A 24283-nucleotide genomic window follows, 5' to 3' on the forward strand; every position below is an offset into this window, starting at 1 on the left:
ACTTTAACTGGGGCAATAAAATTAACGGCCGATTCATACAGTGGAAGTTTTCATTTCGAAACATTTCAAATTATTTTGACAGTTAATCCCAGACGCTTGGACATGAAGTGTTCGGAAAGCCTTTCACTCTATGGGTTGTTCTCATATTATTAAGAAACCCCTTTAAATGAATTCGTCTCATGTGCAACAGGAAACTTATCATTATTTTCATGAGGTTTAACTCATATTCATTGAATTTAATGGTCGTGTTCCCCATCTACACCGATTCCATTCAACCACACGCAAAAACGCTTCCCTTTGCATGAGTGTAGCCGCGGCCTGTGCGCGCACCTGTCAGCGCACCCATACCCCCGGATCCAATACTTCACTCCGGGTTAAAAGCCTGTGTCGGCCTTGTCGGCGGCACACACACGAACGGGGCGCACGCTTCGAAACCCGCTTGAGTGAAGCAGATTTCAGCAAAGGCCAGCATCGCCACTCCAAAGTGGCATTCGCCATTCGTTTGTGAACTTGTACAATAGTGCTCGCCTCACAAATCTCGCACGACCGACCGGACGGTGGTGTACACGCGCTCTCGCGGTGGTTAGCGGCCTAGCGTCTCAACAAAGAAAAGCCCCGAGTCCGTCACGACGGGCGACTAAAAGTGTGCGGTTGTTCGTTTTTTTTTTGCTTTCTTGGTTGCCCTCAGCAAGCCCGCGGAGAACGCATTTCTTGTTCCCGATTGTAGCGAATACAAGAGGCGCACACACAGAGAGGCAAGCCGAGATCCGGATGTCAGTGCGGAGTTGTCATCTTTCCCGCAGGAGAACTGTCAAGTGTGCGAGGAGAGTGTCTGCTGGCGACGAAAAGGTAGAAATAATGCGTTGCCAAGGCTAAAAATCTACAAAATCGCGCTTTCGCGTGCGTGCGTTGTGAGTGTATGTCTGTGTGTGTGTGTGTGCTGGTGGGATTTGGATTCGTGCAATTCCCGCACAGCGAGTGCGTTTTGTGATATTTGGTGGAGGTGGCGGTGGTGGTGGGATGGTGTTGCTCACGTCCCTCCTCACAGATCCACGATACAGTGCCGGTGGTGCAGAAAACACAGCCAACTACGCTCAACCAAAGGGCGAAAAAAATCACACACACGCACAGTATACGCTCTTCCTAAACCTTCCGCTTCGCTCCTGTGGGGGTATGCGGAAGATTGGTGTGTGTGTGTGTGTTGCGAGAAGGGAGAAAGATGTTGGGTTTGTTGAAATGAAGATTAATTGAGAGGCAGGAGAGAAGATGGGGCAGTGCGCTGCTGCTGTGGATCTTGTGCGATCGTCGCGAAACGACGGATGTAGTGCCAAACCTTGTTGTATGTGTGTGTGTGCGGATTGGTCCGAATTGGTGATGCTGCTGACTGCCGAGGAATATTGTGGCGGCGGTGGTGTTGGTGGTGGTGGTGAAGGAAAACGGGGGAATCCTCCGCGTAGGCCACTGAGCGACGGGAGCAGAGCAGTAAGAGAAGGGGTGAAGCGCACCGCGTTCTGTCCGTGAAAGAGTGAGCAAAAGGACCGCTTTCGATCCGAGTGCTATTGTGCATCAATGTTTGGCTGTGTGAGTGTGAAGGAAGAATTACATTTTCCTTGGCGGTGTCTCGCGGATTATTACAAAATCTCCACCTCCCACCGCCGCCAATGTAGCATCATAAATCGAACAGTTTTCGATATGAAAACTGTCAAACGGGAAGCAATAGAGCACCAGTAATCGTGCGACGACACACACACACACACATTACTTCATAGGGAGAGGGGGTGCAATAAAGGGTCAGTGGGGTAGTGTGGGAGAGCGCACCAGTGCTTGTAAAGGGTTTTTTGTTTTTGGGTGCGACGGGGTGTGTGTGTGTACAAAAGGGTTGTGCGGTAGCATTGAAAGGGAAAAGAGAAGCGCGAACTTCTTCGAGCGTGTTTGTGTGTGTGTAGTTGCGTTTGTGCCGATTTGCCGTGTGACGTATGTTACACAGTGCGTCGCCTAGACGTGAGGAGAGATGAGGGAGGGCTTGGGACAACGAGGGTCGAAACAATAGAGGACGTGTTTAGTACGTGAGAGCAATTACAAAGGAGTAGAGCAGGAAAACAGAAAACAAATCACAGCAAGCCGTGCACACGTCCGCTCCATATCCCGTTCGATGTACGCGCGCGTTTGTGTGTGTGACACTGCTGCTTGTGTGTGTGCGCTTCTATCCTTCTCTATTGCTCTGTGTGTGTCTGTGCGCTGTGTGGACTTTAAATGACAGTGTGTTTTTTGTGTGTTGTTTTCGGCTGCCAAATTTTCATCCCTCATTGCTTCCGGCAGCGTCCCCACTGCTGCTTCATCAACGCGCGTTTCGTGTGCTGATGTGTGTTTTATTTTCTATTTCTTTCCTATTTTTTTTTGCAACGGCTGTGTACAGAGCGGATCTTCTGTTGCAGACATTGAAGATGCATTCCACAGCAGCAGACTGATCAACCGGACCGGCATTATAAACGGAGAATCCCGCAGCAGCACCTTCCTAACAACATGATACGGTGGTAAACAACGGTAAGCACGAGAATGAAAACGATAATTTTCCTTGCACAAAACTTTGTTGATATAAATGTCTTTGTTTTTGATATTTTTTTTCAAATATTGATGGTTACTGTTAATATTTTGTTGTATTAATGTACGGGGTTTTTGAATATATTTTTTAAATATCTTTTTATTTCTTATCGAATATTGTATTTTGATTAATATTCTCTCAAATTTAGCAACTTTTGCCAATAAAAATGCTGCTTCTAACGAATTTTAAAGCCCATTCCCCTTCTAAGCAGGCTACGACGCGCTGCACGTATCCTTGCAAAGGACACCCGCAAAGTTCAATAAACTGGGAAGGTGTGGGAAGGCAAAAAGTGAAAGTTTTTCCTCCCTGCCGTTATTTGCTGGTGTTTGCCTGCAGTAAACTGCATTGGAAATAATTTAAAAAAATGTCTTCAAAATAGATTCTACTTTTAAATGTGAAAAAGTGGTTGTTGTCTGAAGTTTTCAGCAACAAAATTCAATCCAAAACCAAAAAAGGACCTTTGGATTTTCTTTGTTCGCACGCAACATCGTTTTTTTCCCGATAAATGATGACGTTCGCACAAACGGCGCGCACGTTCGTATGTGTGTGTGTGCACTCTTTGTCGGTGTGTGGGGAGTCTCTTGTAGCAAAGTATCCTTGCGCGCACGTGTGTGTCCTTACATGACGTGTGGGGCATGTAAACGGGCATGTCTCTTGGAGTCGGAATGTCAGTGACCAGATAGGGTTATAGAAGGGATGTGCCTTCCCGTTTCGGCCGATACCGTGCTTTGTTTTCTTTTTACACCACCAGCTCCCCTTAAAGGTGGTTGTGCGTGCTAAAGATGTGGGGAAGGGTTCTGCGTGGCGTACGCGATAGCCGGCTTTTCAATCGCCCTGCAATTGAGAGAGTGAGAGAGAGAAAAAGAGAGAAATGGTGCGAGAAAAGATGAAACGGAAGTGAAATAGAAGCGTTTTGGAGTAGATTCTCTCAAATGTCTAAGAACGATGATGAGTAGATGTGTATTGGTGTGTGAGAGAAAGAGAGAGAGAGAGAGAAAGAGTAACAAACAGCCTGAGAGCAAGAGAGACGCGACGCGCACATTACATCCGCTGTAAAAGTAGTTAACTTCGAAACAAAGAGGCCCTTCTACTAAACCGGGGCTAAACGGGCGACCAGCTGGTTTTTGTTAGTTTGGCTGGCCACTGGGAGTGCTCTGGCGTGTGTGTGTGTTGCTGTTGGAGTAAAGGCAGAGAAATTGAACTCTCCGCGTGGTAAAGTGGTGGTTGCAAAAGTGTGTATGGTGGTGAGAGCAGGGAGAGGATGGACGGCGGGGGATGGTCATGCGTGTTGCGTGGGGTGGGTGTAAAAGGGGTTGCAAGTGGGGCACACACGTTCATTAGCACCCGAAGCACGCGATGAATCGAAGTTTTGTTTCGCGCTGCGTACAATTTCAATAGAAAACATTTCCAACCTAAGGAGATAGTGGGGTTGACTTTTATGACTGTCATGACTTTTACCTTAGAAAATGAGTTAAATACAGGACAAAGTATGGGTAAAATCCAACAGTCCAACCCTTTCTGTTTTAAGTTCGTAGGCTGAAATTTCAGTCTGTCAGCTGGGTTGCATTGTTTTGCTGTTTTCGAGCAGCTATCTAAGTCGGTATAATATACAGGTGGGCTTATCTCAAGGTAAATGAATTTAGAAGGCTGATTTTTATCGCTTCTGTTTCTGAATCAAGATTTTAAGATTGTTTGGTGTATTCGTCAAGCCTCCAGAAAGCTTGTTTGAGCAAAAGTTTTCACCTGTCCTGTCACAAAGTGACGTTTAAATTTGATTATAAAAAACATGCTATGAAACCACTTGGAACTACATACATTTTGATTCTATATTCCATCACCTGATCCCTTTAATGCACCTTGGGATAAATGTAAACATCACCTTGTTTTGCCATTTTTTCGAGCAGGTACTCGAATGCCTTTTCTAGCCTTGAGGCTAGAATAATCTAGACAGAAAATTGCAGGCTAGTTTTTTGTGTGGTTTTGTATGGCGTGTTTACATGATTTCAGCCTCCAACTGTCAAAATCCATACAAAAAGCTGACAAGGGGGGCCTTTACGATTCTAGTTAGTTTTTTGTATGGAGTTTGACAGTTGGAGGCTGAAATCATGTAAACAATCCATACAAAACCACACAAAAAATTAGCCTGCGGTTTTCAGTCTAGAAAATTTTAGCCTAAAAGCTAGAATTAGATTCGAGTACCTGCTCGAAAACACGGTGTTTTACATTTATCCCAAGGTGCATTAAAGAGATCAGGTGGTGGAATCTGGAATCAAAGTGTATGTAGTCCAGGTGGTCTCATAGCATTTTTTCATAACCAATTTTGAACATCACTATTTGACAGAACGAGTGAAAACTTTTGCTCCAACGAGCTTTCTGGAGGCTTGACAAATACTCAAAACACTCTTACAATCTTCATTCAGAAGCAGAAGCGATAAAAATCAGCCTTCTAAATTCATACACCTTGGGATAAGCCCACCTGTATATTATACTCACTTAGATAGCTGCTCGAAAACTGCTATACAATGCAAACAGCTGACAGGCTGAAATTTCAGCCTACGAGCTTCAAACGGAAAGGGACCTAAGAATCGTGAAGGGCCCCAGTACAAATTTTAAGCTTTTCCTTTTGACCAATTTTTTTCACAAATTTTAAATATTTCATGTGACGAATTCAAACTCAAGAATTTCATGATTGTTTTTTTAATCATAAAGACTTGACGGCAATTTGTTATCATCTGACAAAATTAAGTGACTCCTATCGCATTTCTACCATTTCTAAATTCAATGATGGTTGGCTTACTTCACGCTCGAGTAAATAATTCATTTCGAAGGAATTAAGGAAATAGATTGTGGTTTTTTGTTCCACAGAAAGTAGCTGTACCTTTTAATACATCCAGAATGCATCAAATAATGATACATTCAAACACCCATCGCGTAATTGCACTGACCACCCTCAAATGGCGCTGACCGCCATGGGATCATGGGCGCATCTCAACTATGAGGGCTGGCGAATGTTAAAAGACCCATAAATCAGTAGACCCTCGTCATAGCAGGGGAGAAGATAGGTCATTTGTGTGCAGGAAACACAGGAAACACAACGATAGGCAGCTACGGTTGACACGTTGGCATTTTATTGCATTTCAAGCCGTAATGAATGAGAGCTGTGATCGTTATGTGACACATTCCCAAACAATCCATACCACACCACCAAGTGGGAGTAAAAGGGTATGAGATGGAAATTACTGTAATGAAATGTTTGGTCTTGAAGTTATATTGTTTGAAAATTGCATCCAAATTGATCAAATAATTTGCTTCAAAACATTATGTTTCCTTTAGTGAATACTTTAACCGAGGCTTGAACTGTTCAAAAGTACAATAGATGTTTGTTGAAGGCTTTGCTGTTATTGACCTTTTTCGCTAAACTATGCTTGCGTGAAAGAACACCAAAGTCCTTGAACATTTATTTAATTTTTTCAACCAAGAAAGAAAGTGAAAAACAGCACCGATCGAGCGAATGTGTAAAATGGGAAGAAAAGAGATCGAAAAGCTCAATATTATTGTACCTGTGCGTTGTGCCCTTACGCGCCCAAAAACCAACCTCACATCCTGTGTGGTTTTAAGCAACGGTCGACCATTCCTCCTCTCCCCTTGAAACAACATAAGCATCCCAGCAGCATCCTGTCTCAACGGGGAAAAAAGGCCAGCAAAGCAATAACACCGCATCAACACTTAACCACCTCGCGCAGGGGCAGGTCCTTCGCGTGCGCTCGATGGAAAAGCAAATGGAGAAATAAGAAAGAAAGGAAGCAGAACGAAGGGCGAAGGCAACAGCATCAGTCGGAACAAAAATCTCGACAATTCTGCTTTATGCGTCTCATCATTTCACTCCTTCTACTCGCCTTTCCGTGCTTCACAACACACGCACACACACACACATGCACAAACTTGTCTTGTTGAGATGTTCGGGTTTCTTTCACCTTTGTGCAGGTTGTCTGTTGTTGATCCTGCACCCTTCAGCGCCTTTCAGGCTCTCCTTTTACACCTTTTTCGCTTTAGTGCGACAGGAAGTTTTGGGAAACGATCAGCTAGACTTGTTTATGTACTAGTGATGTGCTCTTTGGAGCGCACCCACGGCTCCGATCCGACTCCGGCTATTGTTAGTCCGATTCCGACGCTGTCAAAATCTGAACCACTAGTTGCGCCCGGAGTTGAAGTCGTACGGAGTCGTCCGGAGTCGTTACGAGTAGTTCGGAGTCGTTCGGAATCGTCCGGAATTACCTGGAGTCGTTCGGAGTCGTCTGGAGTCGTCTGGAGTCGTTCGGAGTCGTCCGGAGTCGTCCGGAGTCGACTGGAATCAAAGTCGGTCGGAGTCAACGGTGCAATATCACGCAATTCATTTCGTTATAATTTTTTGTCTTTCCCTTTGCGCATGTACGCTGGATGATTACAACTCAAACCGATTCCAGACGACTCCGGACGACTCCAGACGACTACGAACGACTCCGGACGACTCCGACTCGGAACGACTCCGGACGACTCCGGACGACTCCGGACGACTCCGGACGACTCCGGACGACTTCGGACGACTCCGGACGACTCCGGACGACTCCGGACGACTCCGGACGACTCCGGACGACTCCGGATAATGGGCAGTAACCTTCCGGAGTCAGTTTCTTAATAATCGGAGTTGGATCGGAGTCGACTCCGGATTTTTGCCAACTTTACCCATCACTATTCTGTACATTGGATTTTCTTGTTCAATTCAGTGATTTTTGCAATCAATCGTGTTATTCCCAAAATTTTATTAAATAATTTAATTTCTATAACTTGGTTTAAAATCTTAATTTAACATCTTTTTTGTAATATCCTGGAGATTTGACCCCTAATAAGACCATAGTGCTCAATGTGCCGGATCAGAATATGACCATCTCCGTGACAACTGTGCGATAATCTGAATGTCAAAATAAAGATCATTCGTTTACGGATCGTTGTACTGACAACACCTTCAGCCTTCTGTTAATTTTCCTGCCTTGCGATTTTGTGCCTTTTATAAGTTCAACGTTTAGTTCAAAATCGATAAAAATCGAGGTTTTACATCTCAGAAGTGGGATACGTCTTATCGCCTGCACCTGTTTTTCTGTCCAATCCAGCACGGCACAAGATTGTGTATCGAAGAGTTTGTTTGTTTGTGTGTGAGATGACGCTACCATCTGCCATTGCAATGCGCAAAAACGAGAAGCTTCTGTGTGTGCTTGCCGGTATAGGCAGCAAATTCGATGTTTAGGCAACTTTGCCTCATGGCTAGACCAGATTACGCCAGATTCACCAGCCGCAACGATCTCGATCCCTGCAACCGCATAGACACCAGCCATCCAGCATTTGCATTTTGTGTGGCCGCCATCTTGTTCATGTTGCACGACAATGGCGGCGCCGCCATTTAGTATGAATACGGCCGCTGGCTATTCTTTCATCATCGCTCATACTTGGAATACTGGAAAAACTTCGCGCATCACTTCTGTTATTGCATGTGCACCGCATGCCGTGTTGTCATCACCTCCGATTCATCGTGTGTATTGCCTTCCGCCACTTTATGGATTGACCCCGCTACCACCCTCTACCGCCGCGTCATGTTCGAGTGCTGTGGCATCAGTTGTAGCATGCTGAGCTGTTGAACAACAATCATCGTGGTGCCGTTCAGTATTCAGGTTCATCCTGATCGTCATTGTCCTTATGCTTGGCTGTAACTTCTGTAAACGTCAGCAAGATTTCTGGAGGAGATGCCGATCAGCGGCAGCAGTACTTACACCCACTATGAGATTGATTCAACCGCACGCATCACATGACGACATCATTCAGGATCAGTTCTTTTCGATATCAGCATCGTCCTCATGCTTGGCTGTAACTTCCGTAAACTTCAGCAAGACTTCCGGAGGAGATGTTGGTCAGAAAAGCAGCTGTGATTGAAATTGACACACACCTTGAAATTGACCCAACTTTACGCATCATATGACGACATCATTCCGGATCAACACCTTTCGATATCATCATCGTCCTTATGTTTGGCTGTAACTTCTGTAAACTTCAGCAAGACTTCCGGAGGAGATGTTGGTCAGAAAAGCAGTTGTGATTGAAAGTATGTGAGTTATTCTCATGCCAGCTCTGTTCAATAAGTATTGAAGATTTCTACAGTAAAGCCGCTCAAATTGAGGTCAATTTGTTTGTCAGGATAGCCGAGCTGTAATATCCTGGAGATTTGACCCCTAATAAGACCATAGTGCTCAATGTGCCGGATCAGAATATGACCATCTCCGTGACAACTGTGCGATAATCTGAATGTCAAAATAAAGATCATTCGTTTACGGATCGTTGTACTGACAACACCTTCAGCCTTCTGTTAATTTTCCTGCCTTGCGATTTTGTGCCTTTTATAAGTTCAACGTTTAGTTCAAAATCGATAAAAATCGAGGTATTACATTTTAAAATATTTCATAAGGGACAACATTGAAATGTCCATTAATATCCAACTTTCCAGTGTTGATGCTAATTTGACAACTTTTTCCCCGCTAATAATTATTAGTTGAGCAATCCCCCAAACTTCATCTCATCAAATGATTCACTTCACCTTGTACGCATCGTTCACCAATCATCTACGCGAATGATTTGCGCGATGATGGAGGAAAATGGGTAAACTTCTCAACAAAGCAAATCCAAAACGATCAGTATGTCACTGGCTCTGGAAGGGATCATGTTGCGCGTGCGGCTCCGTGTCCGTGCACCTCGACCGGACCGATTAATCGAGCTACCACCATCAACACCACCACCACCACTAGCCGCCAGCTGATCGGCAGAAAAGGGAAGCGAACCCCCCATGCATGCGCAAGAGCATCTAAGACGCGCGCGCGCACACACGTGTGCGTGTTGCTTGGGGTTGTTGGTGGTGGTGGTGGTTGGCTTTAAGCAAACGCGAGTTTAAGCGTGCACTAATTCGAGGTTATTTTTATGCTTTCCCACTCGTGCGCACTCCCTTTCCCTCTCTCTCTCACCTGCCGCCCTTTCCATGGGATCGTTTCTTTCAAACGCTTCCTCGGTGTTGTCGATCATCACCCACTTTCTTTGCACATTCGTCACCGCGCAACATTTAGCAGGGTGGCAGCGGTGACGGTCGTGAATGGGACACAGTGGAGGTGCCGCCGCGCAGTGAAAACGTGTAACGTTCCAACGGTCATATGCAAATTGTGTCGTCGCGCATGTGTGTGGTTTATTGTATGTGATGCCGTTTCAGCAGGTCAATCTGCATGCGAACCGGCCGATTGTGTAACATGGATAAACAATGCGGTGTTTGACTCTTTAAACATTCGTTGGTCGGTTGTTTTTGTCTACGGTAGCTTGCCGAAATTTGTTGGAGTTTTACGTTAAAAGGGTATGTTTTGTTTGGTGCTTGGAGATTCAGGAGGACACGGTAGATTACAGGGTTTCACACTTTATCTCAAGACCGCGGGACCCCTTCCCGAATCTGTCTTAGCCAAAGCCAAGACTGCGGTATGATGCTTGAAAACGTTGATGATACCTGAATTCATCGGATGCAATGCTGAATCTACGGCACATTTCTCGAAACACACTGGTCCGCGCCGAGGACATGCGGTTGAATATTTTTTTACACGGATAACCTTTGTGTACATCAGTGTACTGAAAACAGTGAATTATTTTTTCGTGTTTTTACAGGAAAAGATGATTTAAATAGTTCAAACTACTTTCTTAACACTTGTAAATATTTTAATTAAACAAATATGCATTCACTCATGTTATTAAATTGTCTTTTTTTGGTAAAAAAAACGAAAAGGATAATTGAGTGTTTCTAATAGACTGATGTACACAAAGGTTATCCGTGTAAAAAAATATTCGACCGCATGTCCTCGGCGCGGACCAGTGTGTTTCGAGAAATGTGCCGCAGATTCAGCATTGCATCCGATGAATTCAGGTATCATCAACGTTTTCGAGTATCATCAACGATTTCAAGCATCATACCACAATCTTGGCTTTGGTTAAGACAGATTCGGGAAGGGGTCCCGCGGTCTTGAGATAAAGTGTGAAACCCTGTAAATGTCATTCAGCTTTGGATAACCAAACACTTCTTCCGTTTGGAACAATATCAAAATGGATCTTCTTTTCCTATGAATTGCACAGGGAATAAGGTAGGAATAATATTGGTTATATTTGTGCGATAATCTAATAAGGATCCACAAAGCATATTTATTCGCATATCCAACCAAAACTGGCACTCCAAAACCGCCCGTCTAAGAAGTCAGTACTCAACCACTCGTGTAAAATACACTTTTGAACATGAACACATAGAAGCGGTACTAAAAAAAATCTCCATTTCCCAATCGCACGTGGTCCAATTCTCATAGTGTGTTAATGCTACTCAAACGCCATGCTTTCAAATGGAGAAGATCGCGTTAGACATAAGTGATCACTCCAACGGCTGACTGGCTGGACTGGATGGTTGCGCAAACACAGACATACATTCCGTAGAGAGCGAGAGAGAAAGAGAGGGAGGCTGTAGATCCGTAGAACCATTCTACGACATGATGATCGTGGGTCGAGGGATCTCGACGCCTAGCCTTCCCTTTTTTTTGTTCATATCGTCTTGGAAAGGAAGGCATTCATTACGAAAGCGAAAGAATACTCTGCGCACGCGGTTGCTCTCTCTCTCTCTCTCTCTCTCTCTCTTTCTCTCTCTCTCTCTCTCTCTCTCTCTCTCTCTCTCTCTCTCTCTCTCTCTCTCTCTCTCTCTCTTTCTCTCACCCCTAGAGCCGAGTTAATTAACCATCCATCCAGACTTCCTCAATGTCAAGGTCATTTGGGTTGCGTCTGTCTAGATCTATTTTCGGGATTGCTTAATTCAATTTACCCCACGAGCACTTCTCCGGCCGCTCGTGGGGCGGTTGGCGTGCGCCTGTGGTGGTGCGTGGAGTGAAGAAAGAAATGGCTCTTCCACATCAAGTTCTTTCCTGCCTTTGGGTAGAACGGGGTGAGCTCGCGAGACCTTTGACCGTGACTGACTGCTCTGCCTGCCTGCCAGTGCGTGTTTGTGTGTGTGTGTGTGTGTGCTCATAATCATGCTAGTATGGTCGGCAACATAGACCAAGGGAAGAAACGATTCGTTCAATCGATCGTGTACCCACAGCATCTGCTGTTCACTTTTGGCAGTATTTTCAGATACTTACCAGTTACCAGTACAGACTTGAGTGTTAATTTCGCTAATGAACTTTTTTTCCACCGATTTTAATATGAACAAAGAGTTGGTAGTGTCGTTACATTGAAGAAAAGAGAAAGCATGCTGCTCCTTCAGTTATAACAAACGGGACTGTTCTTGTGCGTGCGGGAGTTGTTCGGTCTTGGGATCATCTAGTTTACTTGTAGAATTCAATCTGCTTTCTGCGGTGTTTGATAAAATACTGACAAGGGATATTCAGCTACAAGCTATTTTCATTTTCATTTAATTTATTTTGTCTAGCTAATGGTTTAACAAAAGTATAAGTTGCTTCTAACTAGCCTCAACCATGGTAGTAGGTGAAGTATGGATAGAAAAAGTAGAGGAAAGAAAAGGAAATTTAGAAAGGAAACTAAAGAAGGAATATAAGGAGAACACTAGCCAGAACTGGTGTCGGTCCGCAGCCTAGATCTATATGACGCCGAAAAAATGTCACGATCAAATAAGTGGGAGGGAGAAATCGTTGAAGCGTCTGATGCCATTCAGAAACGGATCGCTCATGCCAAATTGGGTTCGACGGCTGGGAAGGAGCTAGAGAAGGACGATGTTTTAGTAGACGGGGAGGGGCATAAAAGTCGATAGAGGAAAGAAGAGGAGGGACGTCGGCTGCATGGAGTAGGATGTGGAGGCGATGAATGAGGATCGGGCTTGAGTACGGCGTAATTCGAGTGACTCAAGCTCAAAAAATTGAAGATGGACAGGAAACAGAGGGAGTTGGTGTCCAGGGTCCAGTATTCTCCGGATTGCCAAACGTGTGAACGCCTTTTCTGCATAGTGACTTGGCAGGGATAAGCGACCAACTTCCTAAGAATTCCATTTCTCAAGACGTCAGAAAAAAGTAAGAATTTTGATATGTTTGCACAACAGAACACTTGAACACAACACAACAGATTGAAAACCTGGTTGTAGTGTTCCGCTTTCCTATATAATGATTGATGAATTTAGAAATTACTATGAAAGTATATTAAAACGATCGAACGAACCATGTTGTCATATTCCATGTATGTTTTACTCTCCCAGATGAATGTCTCCTTAAGGTAGATTTCTCTAAACTGCATATGCGATTTGACTGCATAGATTCTCTAAGGCGAATTTTTGAATGGCTGTTTTTACTATTTTCGTTAGTGGTCAAAAGAGACCATATTCCATATAGTGGTAAAAAAAGACCAGCCCTCTTGGCTACGCCGTAGCAACACATTGATTTACAGTGAAATCTCTGTAAGGTGAATCGTAAAGGGACCGTCAGCTTAGAGAAGTATTCATGTTGAGGAACACTTATGACAGACACAAAACTGCTCGAATGGGTAATTTAACAGAAGGCTGTCTGACTGGGCGGAATCGGAATGCCCAGTCAGACAGCCTTCTGTTAATTTACCCATTCGAGCAGTTTTGTGTCTTTCATAACAGTAATTTAAGAGCAATATAGCGGTACGAAGTGTTGTCGTTTGTTGTCAGTAAAAAGATATAAATTAGAACAAAAAGAGTATTGTTTTAGTGATATTTTAGTGGAAGAAGACGTCGGCGGTGTGTTTAAAACTGTAAAATGTAAAAAACAGCCGAGAAATAGTGTTTATTAGTGCTATTTGTGCACCACCTTCTCCGGGTGAAGCGGCTGTTCAAGTCGAGTTTGCTATAAAAAAAATCATTGTAATCGTTTGTAAAAGTTAAGGAAAATGATTGAATATAACCATTAAACTGTAATATAATAAATTTCGTGTTATTTATTACCAATTTAGTCGAAAAAAAATAAAAACAAAATAGAGGAAGGAATAAGATCTGTCAAAACTGCTCGAATGGGTAAATTAACGACTGCTAATTTACCATTGAATTACTCTTAAATTACCGGTAATTTAGCGGTAATATAGGGGTAAATTAAGTCCGATTTGTCTGACTGGGTGGTTTCATAGCCTGTTTGTATAACAAAATTTGAACGTCACTTTTTGAAACGACGGGTGAAAACTTTTGCTCGAACAGGCTTTCTGGTAGCTTGATGAATCACAACACAACTCTCTTAAAATCTTCATTCAGCAATAGAAGCGATACAAATCAGCCTATTAAAATCATACACCCTGGGATAAGCCCACCTGTATATTATACCCTCTTAGATATATTCGTCGTATACGTTTGTTCGAGTCGGATGTCTTGTTCGATAGCTGTCAGAGCGTCGCCTTAGTTTTTCGCCATTGCTCCGCCGAACCTGCGATCATCGAATCTCGCCCTGTAGCTGCTCGGTGCGAATAAGGTCGCATCTATAGGTAGCTTATCGTAAGAGCTCTTTCACACCGGACGAATGTGACAATTCGTGCGTTCGACGAACGTAGCTCAGTCCGGCTGTAGTAGCTCAATATACCGAAATAGGCACAAGCTCTAAACGCACTCGCGAACTTGACAGTTCAAATGACTTTTGGCCATTTAAATGTTAATATTAAATATTAAATACATAAATTAATTACAACTGTTACTAGTGTTGCCAATATTTAAATGAGCTAAGTACGTCGATCGTGCGAATTGTCCCATTCGTCCGGTGTGAAGGAGCTCTAATGCGTAACTTATCGTGATCGTAGCGGCGCAGGTTGCTACGCTTAAGCTGCAAAATGATTAAAAACCACTGCTGCATTCTAAAATATTTCGCGCTGGTTTTCGATAAAATATGATTAATTGCGATGATAAATTTCACGTCACGTAGATTGCTCAATTCTGCCAGATAATTATTGGTTCATTATTATTTATACACATAATCAAAATAAATTAAAATGAGTTTGTTACGTTTTCTTGTATCTTTATTTCACTACCTGTTCTCTCGCGTCTCTTGTACAATTCTCTTGTTCCCATGTGCCCCCGGCATCCGGCAGCTGTCACTTGTTATTCCCCGAGGTGCGTATAGACGTGCCGGTGGACGCACTGCTTTTTTTTTTCTTTTTTTTATAGAGACTGAGCCAATTGGCCTCATTCGCCTCTTGACGCACTGCTAGCCAAAGGGATTCACACCGCACAGTGGGGTGTCCTGCCAACAGAGTTTAACTCTTTTTATGTTAAGATCGGCATTAAAAAGTGAATAATCTGGCATGTCATCAAACTGGATAATTCGACTGTTTCGAATGAAGCATCAATTACGCGCGAGGCAAGTAGCTCTGTTTGCAAAATTGAGGTACAGGCGATCCCCGAGATTCGCGGTTAATGGGGACCAAACACGGCCGCAAAATACCGCGTCAGTCGAATCTCGTAATTTTCAGCCAAAATATCACTAATCTTCGTCTAATTTTGCAAATAGGGGGTGGTTATAGCCACCAAATTAAATATTTGATATGTTTCTACTGAATTGAATAGTTTTAAACCTTTTTAAATGGTATTTTACATTCGATCAATACGGAAATTATTTGGTATTTCACAATGCATGTGTCAAATCAGTATAATTCGCTCAAAGAACTGTCAAATTTGGAAAACCGCGTATCTCCGAATCCGCGTGTAAGAGGTACCGTGTATTTCGGGGATCGCCTGTACTTTTGCAAATGTCACTCTACTTCTGTTTGCACGGTGAGAGATGAGATGTAAGTAGTGAGTTCTTCAGTGTAATGAACATAAAGCACGTGTATGGAAGTTGCCCTGCTCACACCGGCCAAAGCTGAGATGAGTGTATGCTTGTGTACGTGCGTTAATGCATGCATTTTTTCTTAATGTTCTAGAAGAAAAAATGCACCAAAGAGAAGAGACGAGACAAGAGATTAAGTTTCGCGACTGCATTCGTCTCTAGGTACTGATTGGGGTAGACCAGGGGCCTCCAAACTTTTCACTATTTATTTTAACCTCTACCAAGTCGTCGCGGGCCGCATTACAGACTATAGAGGGTCGCATGCGGCCCGCGGGCCGAAGTTTGGAGATCCCTGGTCTAGACGCCCCAGATAAAAACCATTTCCAAAACCTCCAAGCGAAATGGCACCCATTCAGTGTTGTGCGTACACGGTGCCAGTAAAACGATAAGGCGTCGAAGGAAAAAGGTTGTTTATTATTAGGCGCGCTGTCCTATTCAAAATGTTTCGCCGGCTGGCAAATGTAGAGTTTACTTGGATTTCGCTACATGAATTACACCGTATACATCACAGGTTATTCTACGTCAAAATTACCTTGGCTACATTCTTTTTGGTAATTGTGGAATGAACAATCAGTGGATCGCATCTATTTACGCATTATTTTATACACTCCATTGCAACCACGTGATCATCATACGCTTTTACTGACCTCTGCCGTGTTACAGCAAGGTCGGAAAATGATGTCATTGGCGAAATGAATCCGTTCTATTGGCGAAAACTGCACCGTCGCACACGTGTGTGTGTGTATATAGGTCTCGAAGATTGGGGCTGGGGCTCTCTGCTAGTTCTAGACCCTTCTAGTAGCAGAAGAAGAAGCATACTACTCCTCTTCGCTGGTATCTGTGAAAACATGAGAGAACTGGAGAGGTTGTCTTATGCGATGCTTCGAGCATGCAAGAAACACAAAAGCCCGACGGTGGTGTGGCTTTTTGGAAAGGAAGAAGAATTCCGTCCGGGCAGTGCGTCGTGTGCTATTCTTGTAGAGTTTGCAATCGTCTCCTCGTGATCACGTGATCGTCTCCCCATTGGCGTTAAATTATCACACTATTGTATCTACCTTACATTAACATGCGCAACCGTTTCAAAATGGCAGGATAACACACAGCAAGCAATACACTACACAAATGTGTCGTTGTGGCGGTCCGCCTCTATTTGTGGGCCCGTAAGTTTGTAGGGCGTATGGGTGCGCTCGCATCCGTATGCGTGAGCGTGTGCGCAAATATTATTCCTACGTGGAGTGTTCTGATTGGACTGGAGCGAATCCTACCACACACACCAGCAGACCAGCAGGAACACATCTCGACCAAGGTGTGTTTATTAAGAAGGTGAATTATTAGCGCGTTTTCCGGGCGCCATCATTGAGTGTTGTTATGTCAAATCGCATACAATTTTCTATACCCCCGTCCAGCCCTTTCCGATTTTAATACCGGAGTATTGTTATGTCAAGTCGTGAAATGTCAATTTGCTCTTAAGTACTTCACCTCCTAATATCCATACACCTTGATCTCGACACCAGAAACGTATAAAACAAGGCTTCCGGCAGCCAAGGAAACTGTTTCTCGGCCGAGCTCCAGAGTGAGAAGAATTGAAAATTGTGCTTTCTTCTTCTTTCTTCTTTGGCTCAACAACCGTTGTCGGTCAAGGCCTGCCTGTAAAACTTGTGAGCTTTGGCTTTCAGTGTCTGATTGGTTTCCCCCATAGCAGGATAGTCAATCCTACGTATGGCGGCACGGTCTATTTGGGGATCGAACCCATGACGGGCATGTTGTTAAGTCGTACGAGTTGACGACTTTACTACGAGACCGGCTTGAAAATTGTGCATCCAGTGTTATGTGTTTGTGCATATTAATGTGTAGCTAGGGTTTCATACTGCAACCTAAGAAAGTTTTTTCCCTGTCCGCTGTCTGGTCTTCCCAATGATTGTGAAATTGTTCATAATTTTCTTTAGTTTCTTCTTCTGCAACGTCTGAAACATAGACGATGTCGAACACAAAATGGCATGGTTGTTTGTTGAAATTCTACAATTACTTGCCATACGCCTTTGAATTAAGTTTCCATCGAAAGCGCAAGACCGTCACGCCATTTCCACTGTTCTCTGGCTACGACAGACAAAGACAAAAAAATGATGTCATCCGCAAAATATTCCATTCTAATAAAGAAAAGATGCAACACAACATAGTCGCATCACCACACATCGATCACGTGATCCACGGCTTCCCATTGGTGTTACGGTTCATTGTTACGCCATTTTCTCTAGTCCGTGTATGGCGAAGGGCGAAAGCCCCCAATGAAGATCGCATTACCAATGGCTACTTCATTCAATCTGTTTCTTTTTGGGTTTATGGTTGTGATTGTTTGCACTGTACGTTTCTAAGAGAACTTCTTGTTTTACAGAAAATGTCATTGTGTTAGAAAACTCAACGACATACCATTATAGGGGAAAGCGGGGCAAAATGGGCATGTGGGGCAAAATGGGCACCCTCTATTTAAGCATTATTTGACTACAAAGATACTTTCCAATGCTCAAAATGTATTCATTAGAGTGTTCTATGAACACCATGTAAGTTTCATAACCCTTACATAACAAATAACTAAGAAAAATGCAAAATAAGGTTTAGCAGCATATTGATGTAATTTTTGCCACTTCGAAAATAAGCTTAAACGTGTGTCACAGGGATGCGTTGAAGTTTTTAATGATATATTTTTAAAGATATGATATTTCTTTACAATTTGTCTGAAGCAATCAAGGCGATTGAATTCGTATTTTTACTAATATAACAAAAAATACAAAAATGCTACACGTGGGGCAAAATGGGCAGTTACTCTTGGGGCAAAATGGGCAGATGCTTTTGACATACGGCGCTTGGTGAGGCTATGGTGTTGTATTTGTCGCCTCAATAATGATAACAGGCACAGCTTCAAAACATTCGATTTTGTAGATTTAAACGTGTAAAAACTGTTATAATTTTGATAACATATTTTTGGAAGAATTTTAAGGGCTTTTCTGACCAGCAAATCAAAAGAAAGAACGAAAAATACATTTCACGAAACGTGCGCAAAAGCATAGACCATTACCTAAGCGCAGTTGTTGTGGCCCATATTGCCCCAGTGTTTTGACGTTTCACAGTTTGTTTACATATGCCCATTTTGCCCCAGGGCTATGCCCATTTTACCCCGTGTGTCAAAATAGCTTCTCGTAAAACATCAACTTTTATTTTACATTATTTTATTGTTTTTAAGTTGTTTTCATTCTATGTGGCAATTTTAATCCATAGATAAATGGTGGAGGCATACAATAATGAAAGAAAAATTGTGTTTTGTGGCATATTCAAAGGAATATTCAGTAAACTGCTTAACATGCCCATTTTGCCCCGCTTTCCCCTATTACGACGTCGTAATATTCTTTTAATTCCCGTCTTCAAATTTCTCTTGTCTAAGCAACATATCACTAATCCAATGTTTCCTTTGCATTCTCTCTCTCCCTCTCTCTTCCACAGTATCCGGGAGTACTTACAAATCTAACCAGTGCAATTTTAGCGTGTCAAACGGCGAGTGTGCAATGTGTTGTTAGTTAATTCCCCTCACCCATCTGACTGTGTGGGGTGGAGGTCTGTGTTTCGTACCCAGTTTGTGTGTGTGCTGATGCTTTTTGCAAATAAAAAGCGTTAACAAAAATTGTTTTAAACTTCAAGACACCGTGTGCTCTACACAACCGTGTAGAAATAGAAGCAGATCGACGACCGGCATGAGACGACCGGCAGTAGTGCAACGGCTCGATAATAGATTGCCCATCATCATCATCATCATCAACGGAAGGTGCTAAGGCTGCCACGACGCGCGTTAGGGTTTGTGTTGTAGCGAAGCGATCGTGTCGCGCGACACTATCATTCATCCTGCCAGCAGAAGCGAAGATGCTTCCCCGGGACGTAGCATGTGTGCGGGAAAAGGAGTGAGTGGGGTTATGCGTGTGTGCTGCAGCAGGCAGGGGGGCGCATAACGACGATAAGCGTTAGACTGCTGCCGCTGCTGCTGTACTCCTGGCAGCTGAATGCTTAATGGAGAACGTACTGGTGTGTTGGATGATTTGGTTGTAGTGGTGGTAGTAGTAGTGCCTGTCTCTGCTAGAGCGGTGTGCGCAGGGTGTGCACTATTCAAACGCAAACGGCAATACAGTGGCGCGTGTGTGTGAGAGAGAGAGAGAGAGCAATCCTAGCAAACACTCGTTTGCGGCGGCGTTTTGCGCTAAGGAAACGGGTTGGTGAATCTAAGCAGCCGACGATAACGTGCAATATTGAAAATTCAGAGCCGTCGTTACCCAGCAGCAGTAGCATCTCCTACTCTCTTTAAGGTCGAGATGATGGTGCGTTACACAAGAACCCGACCTGTGTACCGTGCGGCGCGTGAATAGTATGTGTGTGGTGTGTGCAATCCGTGAGATGTTAGTCATCCTGCTTCGATAGTACACTGGAGCCAGGGCTCTGTACTGCAGACATGTACGACGGTGTACAAAGATTTTAACGTGTTTCCTGTGTCCTCTTTGTGTTAACGTTTGTGTGAGTGTAAGTGTATTTGAGTGCGCGCGCGCGTTTAAGGTGTGTGTTTTTCGTTGTTGTTGTTATTATTGTTGTTATTCGGGGCACTCCGTGCTGCGTTCCGTTTGGCAAACGCGGCAGGTCGTGTCTGTGTGTTTGTTTGAGCGTTATCACCACACCACCTGCTGCCACCTCCTCGGGGCCGCGGTTGAGTCGGCCGCGCGGTGGTTTTTTGTCGCCATTCGCGCAGACAGCTCGGCAGCTTTTTAGGCGCAGGCGGTGGCCGCTCTCGTGTACCCTCCCACCTTCCCTCCCCCGTGTGCAATGTGGCCGGGTGTGCTGTGTCTGCAGCAGGAGGGAACCCACCGTGTGCTATCAGCTCACGTAGCGAATGGAAAAGTGTCGTCGCGTGTGCGTGTGTGTGTGCAATAGATCCACTGTTAGTCATCTGGTGAGCACACCTAACAGTATGTGAAGAGTTCCGTGCGGAAGCGTTAGAAGAGGAGTAGTAAAGCAAAAAGGAAGCAATGGCTGGACAGTAAGAGCGTAGTGTTGTCGCATGTGGTTTGGATGGGAAGTGAGGCGCGCGTGTTTGACGGAAAGAACGCAACCCGTGTGTGTTCTGGTTTGTGATAGTGAAACGGAGAGAAATGCAAGAGCATTGTAACGCGACCGGGATGATAGGTTAGAGAAAAAAAATAGCAACAACAGCTGCCGCCTGTAATATAGAAATATAGTGTGTCGCCGATTGTGAAACAACTAGTTGTTGTTTTGGCATTGTGTATAGTTATAATATATAAATTTCTACAACCACTCGTACGATTAAGTGCAATGAGCTAGATAAGCTTCAGCCAGCTCTGTCTGTTCAACGCTTGTTGTCGGATTGCCTAGCAACCGATCCTTCAATCAACGGCAGAAGTTCGACAATTCTCGCCTGCTTTTTTCACTAAAAGTACAAAGCATCACTCCCAGCCAGTGGTGATACCCACCCACACACACTCACCGAACTCATGGGAAGCCGCAGGAGGAGCGGGTCAAGGTGCACTAGCAAACATTCTGTAACGTAACGTAACGGTAACGGTAAGAAGCATTACTAAAGAGGCTAGCAGAGCACAACACTAATATAGGCCAGCGACAGGCTTTTGTGGCACAAAAGTTACAAAAAAGAACAGAGCTACCTTCCTCAAACACCTCCCTGGCCCATCAAGCAGTGCGAGGAAAGAACGGGCGACGGCTGGGTCCACGTATTTGCGCGCTGCGCTGCTGTACCGCATCAACCGCGCCATCCGGGACATGGCTAACCCGACGAACTTCATCCGGGAGAAGGTTAGTGGGCAGCGGTTCCGCTACACCGACGATGAGTTCAATCTGGACCTTACGTGTAAGTATGCTTGCATTTTAGCAATTGAATCCTTGTGTATTAGTCTTTTTTAAAAGTAGAGTTTGACATGCGGAACTTTTGATATTGTGGTGAAACACGGTTTGCTGTAAATCATTATGATTTTATAGATATTTCGGTCGTTGGTCAATGAAAATAGTGATAGAGGAATGAATCTTAATAGATCTGAACACTAGTGATGGGAAAAATGAAGTTTTTGTCGGAATCGATTCCGGCTAGCTCCGCAGTTTTCTGGAATCGATTCCGGATAGTAGGTCCGGAATCAGTTTTCGGAATCGATTTCGCAATTGACTACGGAATCGGAATCGGAATCGGTTCCGGAATCGGAATCATCCCTCGAATCGGAATTATTAGCTCCTAAATTAGAATCGGCTTCCAAACAGAATCAGTTTTGGCATCGCCATAAAAATAGACGCTTGGGTCCAATCATACTACGTATTGATAACCGCAAAAAATAAAAAATAGTTGTAAAAGATCCATTCTTATGGAGATTCCCGGACTGATTTCGCTTCTAAAACTTAGTTTTTCAATTATGATTCCGTTATCGAGGCAAATTACGATTCCCAGGCCAATTCCGATTCCGGAGCCGATTCTGATTGCGGAATTATTCTATAATTTCTTTATTTTAAAGACGTTAAATGTATTAAGTTAAGAAGCGAGTAAAAACGTGCTTCAAAAACGATCTTTTCTGGTTCATTAAAGCTATAGAAGCGAAAAATATCCTATAACTGAGCGTTCTAAGTCGTTCGGATTCGTTTAGAATCTTTTAGAATCATCCAGAGTCTTCCGTAGTCGTTCGGAGTCATTCAGAGTTGTCCGGAGTTATTTGGAGTTTTTCAGAGTCGATCGGAATCGACCGAAATCGGAGTCGATCGAAGTCAACAGGAGCCGTCCGATGCAATGAGCCTGTTATCAGGAATTTCATTTCATTTTTATTTTGTTGTGTTTTTGTTACTTCCACTTTGCGCATGCACTTCATATACAGGCCTTTGTTTCAAAGGCCGATTCTGGCCGACTCTGGACGACTCCGACTCCAACCGATTCCGGACGACTACGGACGACTGCGACTCCAACCGAATCCAGACGACTCCGGACGACTCCGGACGTTTCCGGATGTTTCCGAACGACTCCGGATAAATCTGGGCGTTCCAACCTTCTGGAGTCGGATCTGAAATTATCGGAGTAGGATCGGAGATGGCTCCGGATTTTTGCCAAATTTATCCATCACTAGTTTACTTGTTACGCTTAGTTGTTTCACTCATTTCATTGCTTGATTTAAATAATTAATTTAGGTAATTACCTTTTAAAACTTTTGTTCTATTACCATTCAACAACCAGTTACTGTTGATTAGTTACTGTAACACGTTAACAATAGAAACCAGTTATAACTTTTGAAAAAAGTTTAATTTCATCAACTCTTTTGTAAACTAAGATACCGATCTTCATAGTACATCGCAATGTACTTCTATTACTGCACTGTTTCCATTCTCCTCATCTTGATCCCTCCGAGGATCGCACGAAACGTTCTGCCACCAAGAGGAGAAAAAAAGACCGTATCGTTTAGTACAATTGTAAAACCATTTTGTTCCACCACCACCATCCATCGGGTCAATGATCGCTCTCGCTCTCTGTGTGCGTTCGCGGTGGCCGTTTGACGCTAGAGTGCACTTTTGCCCAATGCAAAAACAGACAGCAAACGGGGGTAGCGTTCATCAAGTCTGCTTAGTCGATGACGGCGAGAAGAGGGAAGAAGGGAAAGGGGACATGTTATGTGTGACCACAATTGCCCGCGCACTGTCCTATTTCTTGATGTGTATTAGTGTTTACTTGCAGTTTTTTTTCAGCACAAAAATTACTTGCCAAATGATTTCAAATATGACAGTTGACAAATTGCAAACTGTGCCGACCGATGTGCATCGATGACAGTAAATCGTGTGCCCCCTTTGCCACAGGTTTTTTAAGTGTGTTGTGGGTGTGTGTGTATGGGTGCATGCGAGCCCTCAAAAATCATCCACCTGCTTTTAAACCTACTCCCAGCCCAATGCACGCGTCGTCCAGTCTTTACGCTTCGCGGGTCTTTTCGGTCATAAATGACCTTCACGAAGTTTGTCACACACACACACACACGTACCCCCGTCAAGTACGTGCGCGATCGCGTCACAAGTGTTTTGTGCTATTTTTGTTCGAGGTCATCGGGAGACACGGCGACGATATATGGCGATCGACTCGGTCGCCGCGGGGGCTGGGCAAATGGGGGGAGTGCACAAGAATGCGTTTTTTTTTTTGAGAAATGCCAAGAAAAAGGAAGTTTGGAAACGATCTGTTGTCGATCAAATTTCTAGTGCTGGATGTGTGTAAATGCTGGTATTGCTTTTTTGTTTTTAAATGGAGGAAAAACGCTAATTTAGATGTTAAACCAAACCGGATAAGATAATACAACCCACCAAACGATATTTATTGGAAGGTAAATATATGGAGCTTTATGATCAGCTGAGGAAATATTTACATACACTGATCCGAGTTTACAGATAGTCGATCACACGAAAATGTTACACAGCTGAGGCACAATGGGGCTTTCATATATTTTAACACCTAAATAAAATTTATTCTATTTACAGTCGTTTCCACCAAATTTTGGCTCTAAGGCATCAGTTTGTAACTCTAACCCATCTGTTTGTGTCCGTTTGAAAATTTGAAAATTGGTATGTTTGAATCTTGTAAAAATTGTGATAATTTTGCAATTTTCAAATTATGAAATTTTAAAAATTCTAAAGCCACTGCTTACACCTGAAAATATATGCCGACTATTTTACCCCACTAAAACTTCCAAAATTTTCATAAAAATTGTTAAAAAGAGTTAATAAAAAAGCTACTTAACTTAATTTCAATAAT

The 24283-nt window shown here is 43.6% G+C and overlaps 1 protein-coding gene across 6 annotated transcripts in view; it reads left to right on the forward strand.

Moving 5' to 3' along the window:
* Positions 1-391: 391 nt before the first annotated feature.
* LOC3292014 (uncharacterized) overlaps positions 392-24283 on the forward strand; it is a 48222-nt gene continuing 24330 nt past the window's right edge. The window contains exons 1-3 of one of the 6 annotated variants that reach the window (XM_061656886.1): positions 392-849; positions 2417-2544; positions 18958-21373. In XM_061656886.1, the coding sequence (XP_061512870.1) occupies positions 21286-21373 (88 nt within the window). In that variant the 5' untranslated portion in view covers positions 392-849; positions 2417-2544; positions 18958-21285. Of the gene's footprint in view, positions 901-963; positions 1227-1261; positions 1495-2416; positions 2545-18957; positions 21374-24283 lie in introns of those variants that run through there. The other 5 variants (XM_061656891.1, XM_061656888.1, XM_061656887.1 and 2 more) reach the window with 5 other exon arrangements.

The sequence above is a fragment of the Anopheles gambiae genome, chromosome 3 (genome assembly GCF_943734735.2).
Source record: "Anopheles gambiae chromosome 3, idAnoGambNW_F1_1, whole genome shotgun sequence".
NCBI lineage: Eukaryota > Metazoa > Arthropoda > Insecta > Diptera > Culicidae > Anopheles > Anopheles gambiae.